The sequence below is a fragment of the Capra hircus genome, chromosome 14 (assembly GCF_001704415.2).
Source record: "Capra hircus breed San Clemente chromosome 14, ASM170441v1, whole genome shotgun sequence".
NCBI lineage: Eukaryota > Metazoa > Chordata > Mammalia > Artiodactyla > Bovidae > Capra > Capra hircus.
Genome location: NC_030821.1, coordinates 36,240,592 through 36,260,227, shown reverse-complemented (window position 1 = coordinate 36,260,227; position 19,636 = coordinate 36,240,592). Strand labels below are relative to the sequence as shown.

The window sequence follows — 19,636 nt, the reverse complement described above, 5'->3', positions numbered from 1 at the left end:
ACTGAAGCTGCATAGCTGCTACTGCTAGTTAGAGGTGCTACACTGCTCACAAGAGATGAGCACCACAATTAGGAAGCATACAGTGATCCAGGTGATAACTGAAGCAGCAGTCAATGTTGGAAAATGTGAATGAAATGAATCTTTCCTTCATTCAAGAGGAAAAGTGTTTAACTTTTACCTGGAAACTTTCCAGCAGTGAGATATCTTCTCTTGGGGTGGCAAGATGTTTAAGAGCTTCATTCACCATAAAATATTTTGGTTTAAACCTGAGAAGGACCAAGTGGATCTCATAAACTACCCGGGGAATAAAATATAATAGAAGAGATAACCTTTTAAAATGTGTCTAGTCACATTTTTCCCTTAAAAGAGTGAAGGTGGCCAAAGAGGGCATTATTAGTACTTAAAAATTACTTAATTTAAATGCCAAGTATTCTGTAAACTAGCCCATCCTTCTTGATAGTTAAAGACCCTTTTTTGGTAAATGAGCATAAAAACTGCTAGGACAGACATTAATGGGTTATTGTGTGAGTATACGTGTTCATCCCTCCTCCCCTCTCTTCCTTCCTTTCTCTAATCTTGAATAAGATTACACAATGGAAGACAATAAAAGAGAAGACCTGAAACTAAAGAAAATACATTACAAGATGGTAAGAGAGGCAGAAGCAATATGCGAGCTTACAAATACCTGCAGCATCTCATTATAAGCAAGTATGTTGACCACTTTCTGATATTTGGCCATAAAGCTTTCTTTGTCCTGCCAATGGCAGTAAATAGTCTTTGCCTTCTCTACTTTTTCCAGTCAACCCCCTGGGCTTCATGTGAGCCGAACTCATTAAGAGTTTGCACAGCCATCGGGGGCTTAAAATTTCAGCGTTCTCTTATAAATTGAAACCTAGTAAATTAAAAACATAAAAAGAATTTATATTGCAAAACAAATAATGGATAACTGAATTATAAGATAAAATTTAGCTTTAAAATATTTTGTAATATGTTCTTTCAATATCAAGCTCCTTTAAAACATTTTTTATTACTTAGCAGAAATGCCACAAGTTTACCTTAAACAACATATAACTTCAGAATTTTTTCTAGAACTTCCCTGGAGGCCCTGTGGTTAAGAGTCTGTCTGCCAATTCAGAGGATATGGGTTCGATCCCTGGTCCAGGAAGATCCCTCGTGCCATGGGGCAACTAGGCCCATGTGCCGCAACTAGTGAAGACTGCATGCTCTAAAGTCCATGCTTTGCAACAAGAAAAGCCACCACAATGAAAAGCCCAACTAGAGAGTAACCCCCACTCACCACAACTAGAGAAAGCCCATGCAGCAACGGAGACCCAGCACAGCCAATAAATAAATTTCTTAAAAAAAAAACAAAAGAATCCTTTCCAATTAAATGCAAATCAGAAACTACTAGAAAATATAGTTGAAATTATGGATTAAAGCAAAATTAAAATGGGAATTTCTTGCAAAAAATAATTTGCAGACAACTTTCCTTTAAAGTCCTTTTAAAGGACTTTCAGAAATGTCATGTGTCTTTTACATAAAGTGAGGTGTCTGTAAAACAGAAAGTGAAGTCGTCTGAAATGCACATTCACATTGTCCATAGAAAGGCCAGGACCAATTCAGAAAGAAAATGCCTGGAATTCTGCATGGTGTCCAGTGCATAGGGGTTAAGATAACAAACTGCCTCCGGCCTCTTTCAGGGCCACAGAATAAACCAAAATTGTCTCCAGGGCTGGAAATCAGATGCAGCAGACCTCCTGAGCATGGAGAAAGAAATAGGACAGGTGTTTTTTCTAATGTTTGCCTCGGGCAAGATTTTTTTAAAAATTACTTGCTAATAAATATGAAATACTCTCTTTGTTTTATGAACTATTATTTTGGTTTAGACTCTTACTGTGAGGGGAAATACACCATATTCAAGAAAATTATCTCATGTTGGGTGTAGAGAGAGGCATGCCTGTTGAATGGGAGGGGCAAGGAAGTAACACCATGAAGAGTGGACAGCTCTACACCTCCCGGTGAGATAGTCTGATTATTGAATAGACTGATGTGAGTTTGACGCATGTTTGTCGTTCCAAATTGCACAGAGAGATAAAGTCTAAGCCCTTTAAAGAAATCAGGTGATGGCACTGACTCCCCAAGCTTGGCTGCTGTTGGGGGCATCATAATGGAGGAGGGGTGGAAGTTGACAGGGCTACACCAGGACAAGTTGAAGCAAAACAAGTGAAAATCTGCTCTGAGAATAGAGAAAGCAGCTGCAGACCGGGGCAGTGGGGGTCACAACGGCTCTTCACAAGTTAACGTGTAGCCAACTAATAACAAGTTCAGATTAGAGCCAAGGCTGAGAGTCAGTTGATAAATGGGGCCAATACTTACATCACTTTCCGAGTAAGAGACAAACAGGGCTTATTAATGGTAGGAATCTCTGTCCCTCCCCATCATATCTGTTACGCCTGTTTACAGGGGGGCATATCCCCATAGGCTCATATAATCCTAAAAATACATGCCTGAAGCTTTACCACCTAAGCTTTACCATCTAATACCAAATTACTGCAGAGTAAGAGGAGAGTGTGGGCTTCCCTGGTGGCTCAGTGGTAAGGAATTAGCCTGCCACTGAGGAGCTGTGGGTTCAGTCCCTGCATTGGGAAAATCCCCTGGAGAAGGAAAGGGTAACCCACTCCAGTATTCTTGACTGGGCAGTCCCACGGACAGAAGAATCTAGCAGGCTACAGTCCAGGGGGTCACAAAGAGTCAAACGTGACTTAGTTACTAAACAACAAGAACAAAGAGTGAAGGCAAATCAAGGCTGCACCTGGAGTGTTAGCCTCAGTGCACCTGGATTTATAATAAAAGGCAAGTTATCACACAAGCATACATGGTCGGCTGGTAAGGGTGTATTCTGCATCGACTTGAGATGTTTGGATTCATCTCCTCCTGAATCTCCATTTAATAGGGCTTGTCTTGGTGCTGAGGGTACTTCATTCCCTAGGAAATGAGCAAGTGAAAGAATAACCTCCCAGGAAGTTTGGTATATTGATGTGTAAGCAGTTTTACCCTCCTGCCTCTCCCTTCCTAATTTACAGCCTTCTGTGACTGGTTTATAGGCGTTTTCAAAAGATTTGATTAGCTTTACTTGCAAGAAACTTGCTAGGGGTTTCAGGGCAATGATGTGTCAGCTATGAACTCATTCAGCTAATCTGAAGGAAACTTTTTAGAGCAGCAAGGAGCCAGATTCAGAGGTGCTGACTTGTGAAACATGGTGGGAAGTGCATTTCTAACTAAAAGAGCCAAATCTTCTCTGGTTTCTTAATCATGTGAGGGAAAGGCGATGAGGGGCGGAAAGGAAAAAACTGAACAACAAAGCATTTGCTCTATCCAGGCCGGAAGCCCTTCTATCTATCAAAATTAGGAAAATAATTGATCTGGTTGTACACCGTGATTGGAGGCAAAAGGGCTTCCTGCCTGCGACCAGAGGCTGTGGAGTGGAAGGAAGAGGCAGATGAGATTAGTTAGGAGCCACCTGAGCAGCACACAGTGGAGCTAGAGCAGAGAGGGCTGGACTTCCAATCCGGCTGATTAAGTAGCAAGGCAGGGCTGTGCCTTGAGACTCGGTGAGAATGGTGTCATTAGTTCATTATGGCTCTATAGAGCATCTGTGAAGTTCAGGGCTCTCTGGGAAGCTCAGTTGTCACAGTTCTGTTCTGAGTGTTTCAGTTGCCAAGGTTGCCATTACCCCAGCACAGTGCGGTAATGTTCTTTGTGGATTATATGGGCCAGTGATTGATTTGTTTCTGCACCAGGGTATCTGGGAGTTTGAACTAAAAGATTTGAATCCTGGTGGCTGGAATAATCTGCAGCTTGTCTACTCACTTGTCTGATGGTTGGTAAGTTAGTGGTGGCTGTCAGCTGAGATCTCATGCTGAGGGACTGACCAAAACTCCTATGTCTGGTCTCTTCATGTGGTCAGGGCTTCCTCACAGTATGGTGTCTGGGTTTCAAAGGGATGAGTGCCAGAGAGGGTGAGCCAGGTGGAAGCTGTATCTCTTTCATGATGTAGTCTCAGAAGTCACAGACAGAATCAATCCCACTATATTCCATGGCCCAGCTCCCTATGATCCCTGTCAGAGTTCAGGGGGAGGGAATATCAACCCCAAATATCAGTGGAGGAATGCCAGTCACAATAAATGAAGAGCAGATATGTATGTGTGTATGTGCATATGTGTGCACATGTAGAATCATCTTTGGAAAAATGGAATCTGCCACTCTAAAGAGTGAGAGAAAAAACTTACCACAGCACAGAGCAAACATTGATTTTTGTGTGTGTGATTATTTTATAAGTGATGGCCCAAAGAATCATGCAATTGGAAATATACTAATACAACAGAACAGCTGAACAGTTTTCTACACTTGAATTATCCTCTGTTTTCACTGTTAGCATCTGTATTATTGTTTCCTTAATTTTTTTCTTGAAATTGACCTGTTTTTTATTGAAGTAAATTGATGTACAATATCATAAGTTCAGTTCAGTCGCTCAGTCGTGTCTGACTCTTTGCGACCCCATGAACTGAAGCACGCCAGTTCCCCCTGTCCATCACCAACTCCCGGAGTTCACTCAAACTCACGTCCATCGAGTTAGTGATGCCATCCAGCCATCTCATCCTCTGTTGTCCCCTTCTCCTCCTGCCCCCAATCCCTCCCAGCATCAGAGTCTTTTCCAATGAGTCAACTCTTCGCATGAGGTGGCCAAAGTACTGGAGTTTCAGCTTTAGCATCATTCCTTCCAAAGAACACCCAGGACCAACCTCCTTTAGAATGGACTGGTTGGGTCTCCTTGTAGTCCAAGGGACTCTCAAGAGTCTTCTCCAACACCACAGTTCAAAAGCATCATTTCTTCGGCACTCAGCTTTCTTCAAAGTTACAGGTGTATAATAGAGTGATTCACAATTTTTAGGGATTATTCTCCTATAGTTATTATAAAATATTGGCTACATCCCCCATATTGTACAATATATCCTTGTATCTTATTTTATGCCTATTGGTTTGTACCTCTTACTCCCCTGCCCCTGTATTGCTCCTGCCCTCTTTTCTGTCCCCGCTGGTAACTACTAGTTTGTGCTCCACATCTGTGAGTCTGCTGCTTTATCGTTACAGTCACTAGTTTGTTTTATTTTTAGATTCTACCTATAAGTGATATCTGGTGATAAGGGAAAGTATTTGTCTTTCTCTTTCTGACTTATTTCACTTAGCATAATGCCCTCAATGTCTATCTGTGTTGCTACAAATGGCAAAATTTCGTTGTTTTTTATGACTGAGTAGTATTCCATTGTATGTATATGTGTGTGTCTGTCTGTTTCTGTGTATGTGTATATATGTATACACATCTTCTTTATCCATTAATCTGCTTCTGTATCTTGGCAATTGTAAATTATGATCTAGGGTTTTTTTTTTAACTCAAATTTGTTTTAAAAGAAAAGATTTAGGGTAACCTTAAATATAAAAAAAAAAAGCAGAGTGGTTATTATGTGCTAGATGAAAATTCTGATTTCTGATGACAGTTCTGAGGCTGAAGGAAGCCCTATTTTTGTCAAAGATCATGTCAGTGTGTGTTGTAAGATATTAAATATATTAAATAACACTTATACAAAATCAAGGCTCTCCCCTTGCCATAACCTGAAAGTATAAAGGGAAATGAAAGACATGTCAGTAATATTTAAGGCCAGGTCTGTGTACCATCCAGCATCCTTTAAAGAACCACCTATATTAAAATCCTGATCCAGAATGCAAACAGTGATTCAGAATGATTAAAAAAAAAAAGCTATAGCTGGTTAAGCTTCCGTCTCCCCTCAACCAAGTTCCTGGGGTCTGTGAGGAAGATGAGCCTCTAACACCATTGATGATTGTTAATGAATGAATGTACTTGTAACCTGCCATTGGTCCACCTCTGTGTTTTGTTTCATAAACCTCCCTGAAAGATCCAGTGAACAATAAAAGACCTCAGCTGGTTGGCTTCTACATGAAGTCTTGCTACAGCCATTATCTTATTACCATCCCCACATGCTGATGGAATTGACTTTTTCCCTTACCTACTATGCATAATTAATTCCTAGACTTTACAGGACTGCCCTACATCCAGAGCTCCCAGGCCCACTTGCATACTTCTTAGTATGCAAGTATCTAAATCCTATAATGTTCCTAAAATAAGTATTAGCACCTGCTGGGACCATTATCCTAGGTCCTAGAGATATTGGAGGATAGTGAAAAATCGACACTGCCTTAAAATATGCAGAGAAGCCATTTGGGGGCAGCTGTTTCACCCCCAAAATTTAATCAATTACTTAGCAATCCAGTTGTCTTGTTGTTGGAGTAGTTATCAGAAAACACTGCTTCCTGGGGACTTTTCCCAACAGAACTCGAGAATAGGTGTAGTTGTCATGGCTTTCTCCACCTGGACCTTTTCTTCCTAGTTTTCAGGGGTATGAAGACCATTAAAGGAGGACAAGAGTCAGATATTCATCTTCAGGGACTCCAGCCTGTAGCTTTGACAGTGATCCCCAATGTTTTTGATACCAGGGACCCATTTCATGGAAGATAATTTTCCTACAGACCAGGGTTGGGCGGGGATGGTTTCTGAATGATTCAAGCATATTACATGTATTGTGCACTTTGTTTTTAAGCTAATGCTCCTGCTGATCTGACAGGACATACTGCTTTGTGGTCCGGAGGTTGGGGACCCCTGCTTTACCACACTACAGCACTTCTTAACAGTAGTGCCTCTCTAGGCATGGGACTGGCGTTAACAGACCTTCTTTTCCTTCTTTATTTGTAGTCGGCTACAGTGAAGCTGTCAAAACCAGTGGCCCTGTGGACCCAGCAGGATGTCTGCAAGTGGCTGAAGAAACATTGTCCGAATCAGTATCAGATCTACAGTGAGTCATTCAAACAGCACGACATAACTGGTAAAGTATGCAGTATCCGAAATAACTCAGTCCCTCTACCCAGCTCGATGGCCTTTCCCACACCCTCACAATGAAAAAGCATCTTCCTGCTGAAATTTTCTGGCCTGGGTTTACTTTAAGTTGTTCCAGATCTGGGCACGCCACTGCAACTTAACAAGCAAATGCGGTTATTACAGGAAGCCATGGGTTTTGAGTGTCCAATATAAATGTATGTGGTAATCAGGGTTAAGGGGTGGGAGGATTCTAGAGAAAATAAGAGTGTTGCAGTCCTTGAGAAAAGAAAGGGAGGAAGCCTTTCAAATGAGCTTGGTTACAAGATCCGTAGGTAGATGTTTTCAGTAGAAAAGATTTCTGAATGGGAAAATTCTGGAGTGAGTATAATAATACTAACTCACTGCCCCTGAGATGAATACCTTCAAAGCAATAATTAAGCCTCCGTTTAGATCAAGGGGCTTTAAGTATTGGATGTGGAGGTCGAGAGGCACTTGACAGCAGGAAATATGACAGTATAATGAACTGTAAAAGCCTGTAGGATCGTGGCGCTCACCTGAAGAATGGGGTGGGTGAGAGGAAGCTGGTGGGTCTACAGGGATGCTCATCAGGGTCAGGGGGTCTTCTGCAGGCCTCACCCATTCCTCCCACCCTTCTCTTTTCAAACTCTGTAATGAAAGGACAGAGGAACATGTTCTGTGCACCAAAACTGTGCCTCAGAGGGGATAAAGTTGACAAGTCCCGATTTCAGTCCAGATCTGTAGCCCTCCAGGCTTCTCTGTCCATGGGATTATCCAGGCAAGAATACTGGAGTGGGTTACCATGCCTTTCTCCAGAGGATCTTCCTGACCCAGGGGTCGAACCCAGATCTCCTGCATCACAGGCAGATTCTTTACCGACTGGGCCACCAGAGAAGGTCTTTCTTAATGTTTGTTTGATAGTAATAGCAATGCCTTTTTCGTTATGTATTTGAGAGTAGTGTTACCTTTTATTAGGGGTAGGAATCCTGTGATCCTCTTGAGGGAAGGGTAAGCATTTACAATGGTTTGAAGAGGGTGAGCATTATACCCCTCAGAAATAAAGATCTCATGCTTCAATGATTATGGAGTAAATGGTACCACTTCCGAAAGCTTTATGCTAAGTGGCGTGTTGCGAATAGCTGTCATATTGCTTTTGGTCTCCACAGATACCTCTGGTATTGGTAGATGCCAACCTTCTTGGGATCTTGGGCAAACTCTTTAACCTAGGCAAGTTATTCAGCCTCACTTCTTCATCTCCTAAGTGGAGATAATAACAATAATACCTGTTTCAGGGAGTCGTGAAGATTAAATTAAATGGCATAATAAACCACTAACCATTTAGTGACACCTGCATACCTATTCTTCATGTCAAAACTCATCTGGATGTGTCTAAAACCATACTACTGCTTCATCCTGAGGGCAGCCTGTTTTCTGGGAAGAAAAGAAAGCAGGGGACTACTGGGGGACTTAGAATGGTTTCAGATTAACATTTGGCACACATCTTTCTGACATTCATCTGTTTGAGACAGACTACTTTTGTCCCCTGATTGCTGACCCTGCCTCTCCAAGGGTGAATGTAAACTACCCAAATGATCACAGGTGCCAAGTGGCCAGAAGATAGCTCTCAGGACTTCAGCCAGCCTGCAGTTTCCAGACCTGTGGTGCTGGAAGCTCCAGGAATCTTCGTGCCCTTGTAGACTCCGGTAAACCTAGGCAAAGAGGGTTGTGAAAAATCAAGGCATGACGGCAGAGAAAACCTCAACTGATGCAGTCTGTAGAGAGTCTTAGAGTGAGGATTGGGCAGTAGTTAAATGTCCCAGGTCAGTGCCCAGACTTGCAGCTTAGCGGTGTGATTCTGTGAAGGTGACTTGGTATACTCTGGCTTTCTTTATCCATAAGCAGGAGCTGATGGTAGTACCTGCCTCAAAAGTGTTGCTGTGAAAGAACTTTATGGTCATAGTAATCACACAGTAAATGTTAGCCACTGCTGTCTTCCTCAGTGCTGCTCTGCTTTCTGTGAAAACAAACTATACACAAACACTATTGAATTTATCCATCTTTATTATCCTAAAAATTGTAATCAGCACCTAAGGATGGGGGTTGGGATCTGGGCTGGGAATATTCTGTTCTTGTCTGCAAGACCACAATAAAGATGTTCATATGTCTCTTACTTATGCTTAGATTCTCCTGAATAATGCTGTTCATTTACTTTCTTAAAGCCAGGATCTCCAGTATCAAGCTCATCAAGGAATCATGTCTATATCTCTGTTATATATAAGTGAAAGTGAAAGTGAAGTCGCTCAGTCCTGTCGGACTCTTTGTGACCCCATGGACTGTAGCCTACCAGGCTTCTCTGTCCATGGGATTTTCCAGGCAAGAGTACTGGAGTGGATTGCCATTTCTTTCTCCAGGGGATCTTCCCGACCCAGGGATCGAACCTGGATCTCCCACATTGGAGGCAGACGCTTTAACCTCTGAGCCACCAGGGAAGCCCATAAACAATCCCCTAATTTAGAGGCACATGATACCATAATAATAAATTTAAAGGATGTATTGAATAGAAGAAAGAATAAGGAAGAAAAAAAAAAGACGGGCTTTCTGATTACAATCCTGAGGCAAATCCTCCTTCTCCACCTGCCTCTGCCCCTGCTCTCCACCCCTCGACCTCTGACAAGTAATAACTGTGCAACGCTACACAAGCTAGTTTCAAGTTAGTAATATGAGAATAATGTTTATCTTAAAAGGTTGTTGGAAAGATTAAAGAGGATGATGCATGTGAAGGCTTTAGCTTTATGCCTGATACATAGTAGACATTTATCTGTTTAGCAAGTATTTATGGAGCATCTACCCTGTTCCAGGTTTCGGGAATATAGCAATAAATAAAATGAGCAGTGATCTGTGTAGGGAAAAAAATTGTGCCTCCATAGAAAACTATGCATCCTCAATAGCACATCATTCCAGGTTATCTAATTCTGATTCTACAAAGCTGTTTTACAACTCTGTAAGTTGCAGGAAACTGATAACAGTATAAAATAATTCCTGTTGTAGGTGTATAAATTCTGTCCCACAGAGGTGCAATTGACTTCACAGTCGACTGTGGGAAAGGTGAATTTTGCCACTCCTTTACACATTCACATCACTCTTGATCTAAAAATGTGTCTGCTGTTTGGATTCCCTTTGAGTTCATTGTAATATCTTTTCAATTTTCACAGAATCTTAAACATGTGTTGATTTTTGTGTTTCAGGAAGGTCATGCTTTTAATACTTTTGAAAATTATCCTTTAACCTTGTTAATTGTTTCATTTTTAAAATTTGATTTTAGCCAACAACTCCACTCTATGGCACTCCACTCCAGTACTCTTGCCTGGAAAATCCCGTGGACAGAGAAGCCTGCTAGGCTACAGTCCATGGGGGCTTTCCTGGTGGATCAGAGGCTCAAAGGACTGCCTTTATTTAAAAGACATTAAATTTTAAACAAACTTCTCCTACACTGCACCATCCAGTTTCTCCAAAGTCTGAGAAAACTTAAATATGTTTTCACACACCAGCATTCAAAACCTTTTGCAAATTTCCTATTAGGATTTCTGCGAATTTCACTATGTCCAGAAGGCACCTGCTATTTTGTGGCAGATGTGTTTAATCAGAAGAGACGCTGCTAGTGGTAGTAACTCCCTGCAGAAGCGCTCTTAACAGGCATAAGATGGTTAGAACACCTGAGAGGCGTTAGACCGGATAGATTTAAATCATCAGATTAGGCTTGAAGGAAAGAAATTTGTCTATTTTCCTGTGCTTGCAAGATTCTTTTCCCCAGCTTTCCGAGGCAGGGCTTGGAATGCTGATGAGGAAGCTCAACTGGGACCAGGTGTAAGCTCACAGGCAACTTGCAGATTCTCTTTTAAGCACAGTTAACAATCTTTTCAGGTTTGAGGTGATTTCAGCCTCTAGCTGTGCCTAGAATTCTTCCTGTGGTGGTCGCTAAAGGCAACTCATTTCTTTTAGCATCAAGCCCTCCATCTGTAAAGGGGTCTTTCCTCTTGCCAACTTTAAAGACCTATTTTCATGGGTGAGGCACTCAGAGTGCCCCAAAATACACAGTGTGTTTGTAAAAACTGTTTTAAATGTGTAAAAGCTTTCCACATGACCTGCTTCATGGAACAGTGCTGGGAATCCTTTAGATGCCTGCAGGAATAAATGCTTACTATGTAAATGTCTCCTACAGATGGTCAGTATTGATTTGTCATATTTCTCAATGGCCTCCTCCAAAATCAGTGACTATTTCTGGTTCTTTTTGTGCCCCAGCCACTGCCCATTTGTACCTCATCCCCCTTTGCAGAATATTCCCCTGGGATGTAGCATCCTGAAACTTGGCAGTTCTTCTTCTGCTATTGAATAAAAGAAAGTGAAGTGAAAGTGAAAGTCACTCAGTTGTGTCTGATTATTTGTGACCCCATGGACTCTACAGTCCACGGAATTCTCCAGGCCAGAATACTGGAGTGCATAGCCTTTCTCTTCTCCAAGGGATCTTCCCAACCCAGGGATCAAACCCAGATCTCCCATATTGCAGGTGGATTCTTTACCAGCTGAGCCACAAGGGAAGCCCAGACCTTTAGGTTATAGACTCCGTGCATTTGCTAACCTTCTGCCGTGGTCTTCCTAGTCTTTCATTATTGTTAGTTACCCATCCAGGCCAATGGGGTATGCAGTTAACAAGTGTCTAAAGAAGTGGAGTGATTATTTTACATGCTGTACCTGTGAGAATAGTACTTTGTAGAGCCCCGTATATCCCAGTAAAATGTGGGCTTGTTGAACCACCACACAGCCTCATGTGTATCCACACATTTTCTCATCTTTATTAGATTTTGCTCTGGGTAGTGTGTTCTACTTTTGCATGTTTGTATGTTATATTTCTCTTTGGTGTGAATTGCTCTACATTTTTTTAATTGAATCTCAAGCAACATTTTATTTCTTCATTGTAAAGTTTTGACATCATCAGGGCATGAGTTTCCCGTAAATTAATTTTCCAATAACAGCACTTACTCTTCTTTGATAGAAAGCTTAGTAATGTTACCTCTGTATTCCTCAGCATTCTTAAACCAGGGGGGCTGAGTTTGATTGTCTTGATGATTCAGGATAATAGACTTCTGAATTTTGAAAGGGACTTCAGAAGTCATCTGAAGTTTTGTAGGGTCAGTTTAAAAATGCCCTTTTCAATGAAAAATATTAATGGAGATCAAAATATCAGCTTCATTCCTAATAAAGCTTTTCTGAGAATGTCATTTAGGTCTTCAGAAGAACACACCCCTTTCTCCGGATGATTCCAGCTTCCTTTCCAGCTTTAGTTCAGATACTACCTCCTACAAAAGCTTTTCTTACTCTTCCTCATCTGGGTTCAGTAACCCATCCTGTAGCTCCCAGGATGAATGCCGTGATAGGACGTGTAATGTTGAGTTGATACTTGAACATTTTAATCATTAGTAAGTTCTGTGAAAGTTTAGCTGAAACCCATCCCATTTAGGTTCCTGGGTTGGAAACATTTGAGGAATAAGGCCCTCAATACAGATTCTCATGCCAGGCCTTCATGGAGCCATGGTACCTTCCCCTGGCCTTTTCTTCATCACAGTGGTCTATTGAGTGGCCATCCCCAAATGCCTCCTCCCACATCCTTTCTTCATAAAGAAGAAAGTAAGTAGAAGACTTTTCTTCTAGTAAAGGTCTTGTTGCTGCTCTACTGAGAAGTTTCACATTGTCTAATGGAACTTCCCTAAAACTGTTTACCCTCTATCCCATCTGTCTTCTGCCTCTTGTTACAGAAAGCAGGTTCCTGTTCCCTTCTACAACCTTCTCCGACTCTACTTTCGTGAGACTCCCCTTGTGACCTCTGGATATCTGCTTTCTCAGCTGTAGTCATCCTCTCGTCTTTAGCTACGCTGGTGACTTCCTTTCTCTCAAAATACAGTTGACCCTTGAACAAAGTGGGTTTGAACTGTACAGGTCAACTTACACGCAGATATTTTTCAGTGGCAACAGTACCACATTGTCCATTGAATCCTCGGATGCAGGGAAACAATACATGCAAAGGGCTGACTGTATATATATATGTATATTACAGGTAGATTAACCGCCCTCATTGTTCAGGGGTCAACTCTAGTTTCATTCTAGCCCCTTGACCAGTCCATTTCTATTAATACTCATTTCATTTATTTGTTACATCATAGTAAACTCACTTGTTTTATAAGGTTTCTATGACCACTACTGCATGCAAGGCAGAATACTATACCCAATAACTTTAGAATGTTACACCCTTGCAGTTCAAGAGACTTATTCACCATGATGGACTACATGTCTGGGCACAAATCAGTCTCAGTCAATTTTGTAAATTTTCATTTTTGTAATTTAACATGAAATTTAAATTTATTAATTTAGAGTGAAATGTAAATTAAGTTTATTAAACTGTAGTGGCACAGGGTGCATTATCTGACCAAAACAGAATTAAGTTAGAAATCAGTACCAAAATAATTAAGAAGTAAACATTTAGAAACTTATTGCACAACCATGTAACCACATGGGAAAAGGAGGGGGGGATCACAAAAGAAAATAGAAAATATTTTGAACTAAATGATAGTATCAGGTTGGCCAAAATGTTCATTTGAGTTTTTCTGTAAGATGTTATGGAAAAACCCAAATGAACTTTTTGGCCAACTCAATAGAAAGATTAATATATCTAATGTTTTTGTGGTACAGCCTCATAGAACTTAGCAGGAAATTATTGCATGAAATGCCTGTATTAGAAAAGAAAGAAGACTTGAAGTCAGTGAATTAAAATTTTATCTTAAGAAGTTAGGAAGAATACTAATCTCAAAGAGCTAAAGTCAGTAAGACAGGAAACACACACAATAGAGAAAATTAACAAAGGTAAAGTTGATTCTTTTCAACAAAAATTGATAAATGTCTAGATAGAGTGAACAAGGGTGGGGGTGGGGAGATAGAATCAAGTGACAAATTGAGATACCACTAAACCTTCTACATGATTAAAAGAGCAGAAAATATTATGAACAGGTTTGTGCCCATATCCTTAACAATGTAGATGAAAAGAACTAATTTCTTAAAAACTATAACTTAACAAATCTGACTCGAGAAAACTAGAAAATTTAAATAGCCCCAGATCTCTTTATAAGTTAAACTTTAAATTAGAACTTCCCATAGAGAAAGCTTCAAGCACAGAAGTCTTTTTCCAGTGAATTAAGACAGTCAAGAATTAACAACCAAACCTTCACAAATTCTTTCAGAAAATAGAGAAAAGGGGGCGTACTTCCAAACTGATTTTATTTGACCAGATTAATCCTGATACCAAAATCTGACAAAGATATTACAAGAATGGTATGGTACAGACCAATATCCTTCATGAATATAAACATACAAACCTTGAGAAAATAGAAGCAGGTTGAACTTCACAGTAGACAAAAAGGATAGTATATTATGGTCATGTGTGTATAGGAGTGCAAGGTTGATTCTGTTTTTTAAAATCCGTGTTTTTCATCATATCAAGCATATTAAGTGTAAATGAAGTCATATGATCATCTCATGAGATGCATAAATATCAGCTCTGATATGCAAAGAACTTGGATGTCATCAGTTTGATCCTTACCACAAGAGAAGCTGGACACACAGAGTTCCCTGGTGGTGTAGTGGTTAGGACAGTAAGCTCTCGCTGCCAAGCATCCAAGTTCAATCTCTGCTTGGGGAACTAGCATTTCACAAGTCATATAGTGCAACCGAAAAAAAAAAAAAAAAAAACGCTGGAAAAACTGAAAACCAGCAAGGGTATTTTTGGACCCAAAAGGCTGATGTCACAAGTGAGATCTCCATCCTATAATTTAGAGAGAAAGGCACATGCTAGAGCTATAGGCCCCCAAAGACTGCTTAGCTGGAACAGAGATGACCCGATAATAAAGGTCAAAAAAATTGGATCCTTCCCAAGGAAAGTAAAAGAATGGCCAATAGGCATGTGAAAATATGCTCAGCAGTGTTATTAGGAAGATGGAAGTAGAACCCAGTGAGATATCACTTTAATCCCAGTAGAATGGCTAAAATCTGAAGGACTGGCAATACCAAGTGTTGCTGAAGATATGAAACAACTGGGTCTCTTGTACACTGTTGTGAGTAAATACGGTGCCACCTGATGCAAAAGCTGAATTTCTTAGATGGTTAATCATACACTTATTAGATGATCCTGCCGTTCTACTCAGAGATATTTACTCAAGAGAATTGGAAACATATGTTCATAAAAATTCCAGTCTGCTCATATTCAGAACAGCATTACTCAGACAAAAATTTTAAATGACTTAAGTCTTCAAGAGTAAGCTGAATAAACAGATTTTGATATATTCACACCAGAAATAATACAGTATCATACAAAGGAACCAACTACTGATACCTATGACAACATGTATGAATCTCACGTTGTACTCAGTGAAAGACATTAGAAAGAAAAGGACAAATACAGTGTGATTCCAATCATATGAGACTTTAAAACAACAAAATGAACTACAGTGATGGAGTGAAGTCAGTGGTTACTTCTGGCCAGGAGGATGCCAGAGGGGAGACTGATTATAAAAAGGAGCAAAGAAACTTTATATGCTGTTGAAAATGCTCTGTATATTTGTCAGAGTTATCTATTTGGCACCTCAAGTATGTGAAATGTATCATAAATAAGTTAAATCTCAAAGTTAGTTTTTAAAAGCTTGTGTGTTTTCCAGCTTTTCTGAAATGAACATACTGTTTTTAAAAGGAAAAAATGAAATGTCATCCTGTATTATTACATACTGGTTATAGGATCATTTATGTTAAAGGTAGATATGGTTTTATATTCATTGGTCTATAATAATAATATATAGTTATATGTAATGAGATTGAGTTTGCAAATCCACTCTATGCATTTTTCACTGGAAGAATAATCAGATACCAGAACATTCTTATATAGAAAGGTATAGTTTTACCAGTTGTTGGGAGATTACACTGCGGATGAAGAAAGAGCAGTTCTCTTGTATCGAGATTCTTATTGAGTCTACATCTGTGTGTCCAAGACGCTTGTATTTCACAGATGAGTTAAATTTCACAAAGTATTTGTTGCAATAGCAGATAGTTGGTACTTTTATATTTTACTCATTAATTTGTTGTTCAGTTGCTAAGTTGTGTCTGACTCTTTGCAACCCCAGGGACTACAGTGTGCGAGGCTTCCCTGTCTTTTACTATCTCCCAGAGTTTGCTCAAATCCGTGTCCATTGGGTCAGTGATGCTATCTGACCATCTCATTCTCTTCCATCCCCTTCTCCTTTTGCCTTCAGTCTTTCCCAACATCAGGATCTTTTCCAATGAGAAGAGCCACTTGGCTCTTCGCATCAGGTGGCCAAAGTATTGGACCTTCAGCATCCAGAACAGAAGCCCAGAATATTCAGAGTTTACTTCCTTTAGTATTGACTGGTTTGATCTCCTTCCTGTCTGGGGGATTCTCAAGCGTCTTCTCCAACACCAGAACTCGAAAGCATTAATTCTTTGGTGCTTAGCCTTCTTTATGGAACTCTCACATCCGTACATGCCTACTGGAAAAACCATAGCTTTGACTATATGGACCTTTGTAGGCAAAGTGATGTCTCTGCTTTTTAAGACGCTGTCTAGGTTTGTCATAGCTTTCCATAATTTTTTTCAATTAAAAACTACTCTCACCACCATTTTATAAACCAAAGGAAGTTTAACTACAGCAACAAAAACCTCATGGTTTAGATAAAAATGAAGTACATTTTACTTTAAGAAAAACATACATTGTTTTTTATTTCTCCCACTTTCATCACAGATCAGCACTGCTTTGTAAGCTAGCTTAAAGAAACTATTGCTCTTGGGGGACGTTTTTTGATATTCTAAATACATCATTTGTTTAATATCAGAGGTGGTGTTTGGCAGGATAAGAGTAGAAGTTGTCACCAAATGAAGTATTTGTTGTTTCACAGATCAGAAAGAGAACAGAAGGAATATTCTTAAAAAAAAAAAAAAAAAAAAAAACAGCAGCATAAACTTAAATACTGCCCGTATACTGCTGCTCTTGTTTCATCTACTGACTGCCCTCTGTGGAATTATTATAATCCAGACTCCTCTCACAGGTGGGAGGGCTGTTATTGCTACCGGTTCTCTCTTGGATGACCTTCCCCCTCCCCTTACCATCTTTATAGGTTTCATAGTTTCGGAAACAGACTCAAGGAGAAGGCTTGCCTAGGTCCCACGTCCAGGAAATGGGGAGCTGGAGTCAGGAACTAGTGTTTTAAATCCTTACACCAGTGCCCTTCTTACTCACAAGATACCCTCTTCCCAGCCAGCACCAGATAACAGACCTACACCAAAGGCTTCTGAGACCTGAGACATGCTGGTACCAGCCAGGAGGAATCTTCTTACCAAAGTAGTAATTCTGCTTTAGAAAACCCATTGTTAAGTCGGACAGAGATGGAAAAAAATCATATGACGCCCCTTACACGTGGAATCTAAAAAGAAATTACACAAATGAACTTACAAAACAGAAAGAAACTCACAGACTTAGTGAATTAATGGTTGTGGGGGCAGGGAGGTGTATTTAGGGACTTTGGGAAGGTCATGTGGAGACTGCTATATTTAAAATGGATAACCAACAAAGACCTATTGTATAGCACATGGAACTCTGCTCAGTGTTATGTACCAGCCTGGATGGGAGGAGAGTTTGGGGGAGAATGGATACATGTATATGTATGGCTGAGTCCCTTTGCTGTTCACCTGTGACTACCACATCGTTAATTGGCTATACCCCAATATAAAATGTTTTTGGTGCTAAAATTGTTTTTAAAAAAGAGAAAACTCCTGACATCTTAAATACTGTCTACTGCTTTTTGGAGGTTTTCTATGTGCAAGGGGCTCTGCTGAGAACTGTCTGCCTGTCAGGCACCTATAACTGGCAAGTTAGTAGCTCTCTATCTTGCAAGCTGTTACAGGTGAGGAAGTGAGCCCCAGACTTCAGTGGGTGACTCAAACTGAGCCCTGAACATCAGCAGGATCTCCCACACAGGCTTGTTGGGAGATGAGAGGAGTGAAAACATACTTACAACAGTGCCTGGCACGGGGTGGGAGCTCAGTAAATGTTACCTGCCATCCTTCTCATTATTGGCCCATGTTTAGTGAGTGAGAAGCATTTCATGCTTACCACTAGAAAAGCAGGATACCATCAGTTCCATGTTATCAGACTAGAAGACTCCTCCTCCATCCTCCTATTCACCTGTGTAAACAGAAGCCCAGAGCTAAGCCGATCTGTGCAAGGGCACACAGATTTTTGGATTACCGGGAAATGTTACAAGCTAGGTCACATCACTGTGGAAGAACAAGAGACCCATTCTTAGGGAGAGTCTAACAGGTTGCCTCACTTAGAAATAATCAGAGTGGGGACCTGAAACGGACAAGACTCCCTTTCAGTGAGCGTGTTTTTCCACTTCCAGTTCCAGGAGTAGAGTGAAGGTTTTGTAGCCACCAACTCAATCTCATAGTTCTTAACTCTTTCCACCAGATCCAGCTTTTCCTTCTCTTCCTTTTCTTTATTCCACCTTTCCAGTTCCCTATAAGAATGTCACTACATTATACTAAATCAACTGTGATCCAAGGTCTAACTTCCATTGCCCCTTACTTTGAACACTGAGCTTTTTACCCTGTCAGAGAAATTAAGTTGATGAAGTACTTAATCTGTCCTGAGAAGTCCCTGTTTGCTTTTCAGCTTCTGTATCCATTTGATTCCTTTTTTCCTGATGGTTTTATTAATTATGCTGTCTTGTTTTCCTTTTTACTTTGTGTGTTTTGGGAACATGCTGAAGTCAGATTGCAAAATTGGAGATCCCCTCCCCTTGTTTTTGCTCCCAATCCTTGTTTGAAAATTCATATATGTGTACTCCCTTCTTGTCAAGTCAGATTTCCCATCTGCATGGAGCCCAGTTTTATGGGCCAAGCCTCTGTCGCTGCACGCTATTGGGGGATTGGAAATTATGCCCTTTTAGAGGCCATCTGCTAAGTGGACCAATGACTCTCCTCCTTCAATGGCATTGTTTACAGTGATAAGCATGATCCTGTACATTATTAATGGAGAGAAACTGAAGCCCACATGCGGGACTGATTCTATTAATTTTTAAAAGCTTATGGAAATGTTTAGACGAAATGTGATTGTCCTCAAGAGGTCTTGGCCAGCATCATTCTAGACCATTCGTATTGGCACTCTGGTGTTCCTCTTGCAGAGTTTCATTAGGTATAATTTCCAATTCCCATAGTTACTTTAGGGTGATGTAGCTGTTAAGGGTTTAATGCCCCTGACAACCTTCAGATCTTGGAAAGTTATGAAAGATTAGAGAAAACAAGGAGTCCCCTCCACTGTTGAGTTGCCTTGGCCAAGTCTGTTTAACCTCTCTGACCTTACAAAGTTGGTGTTAGTTATTATTGCTATTGTTGTTGTAGATATGTAGCTGAATGAACTCCATACAAAGGTTTGTAAGATGCAAAGGAGAGTATAGAAACTACTTTGCAAATGGTAGAGAATGATGAAATACATGTGTGTGTGTGTTAAGTGAAAGTATTAGTTGCTTAGTCGTGTCCAACTCTTGGTGGCCCCATGAACTG

The 19,636-nt window shown here is 40.5% G+C and overlaps 1 protein-coding gene across 6 annotated transcripts in view; it reads left to right on the top strand.

Annotated features, from left to right (window-relative positions):
* SAMD12 (sterile alpha motif domain containing 12) overlaps positions 1–19,636 on the top strand; it is a 446,866-nt gene that overhangs the window by 188,222 nt on the left and 239,008 nt on the right. For all 6 annotated transcript variants that reach the window (XM_005689135.3, XM_018058375.1, XM_005689134.3 and 3 more), the window contains one exon: positions 6,827–6,956. In XM_005689135.3, the coding sequence (XP_005689192.1) occupies positions 6,827–6,956 (130 nt within the window). The remainder of the gene's footprint in view (positions 1–6,826; positions 6,957–19,636) is intronic.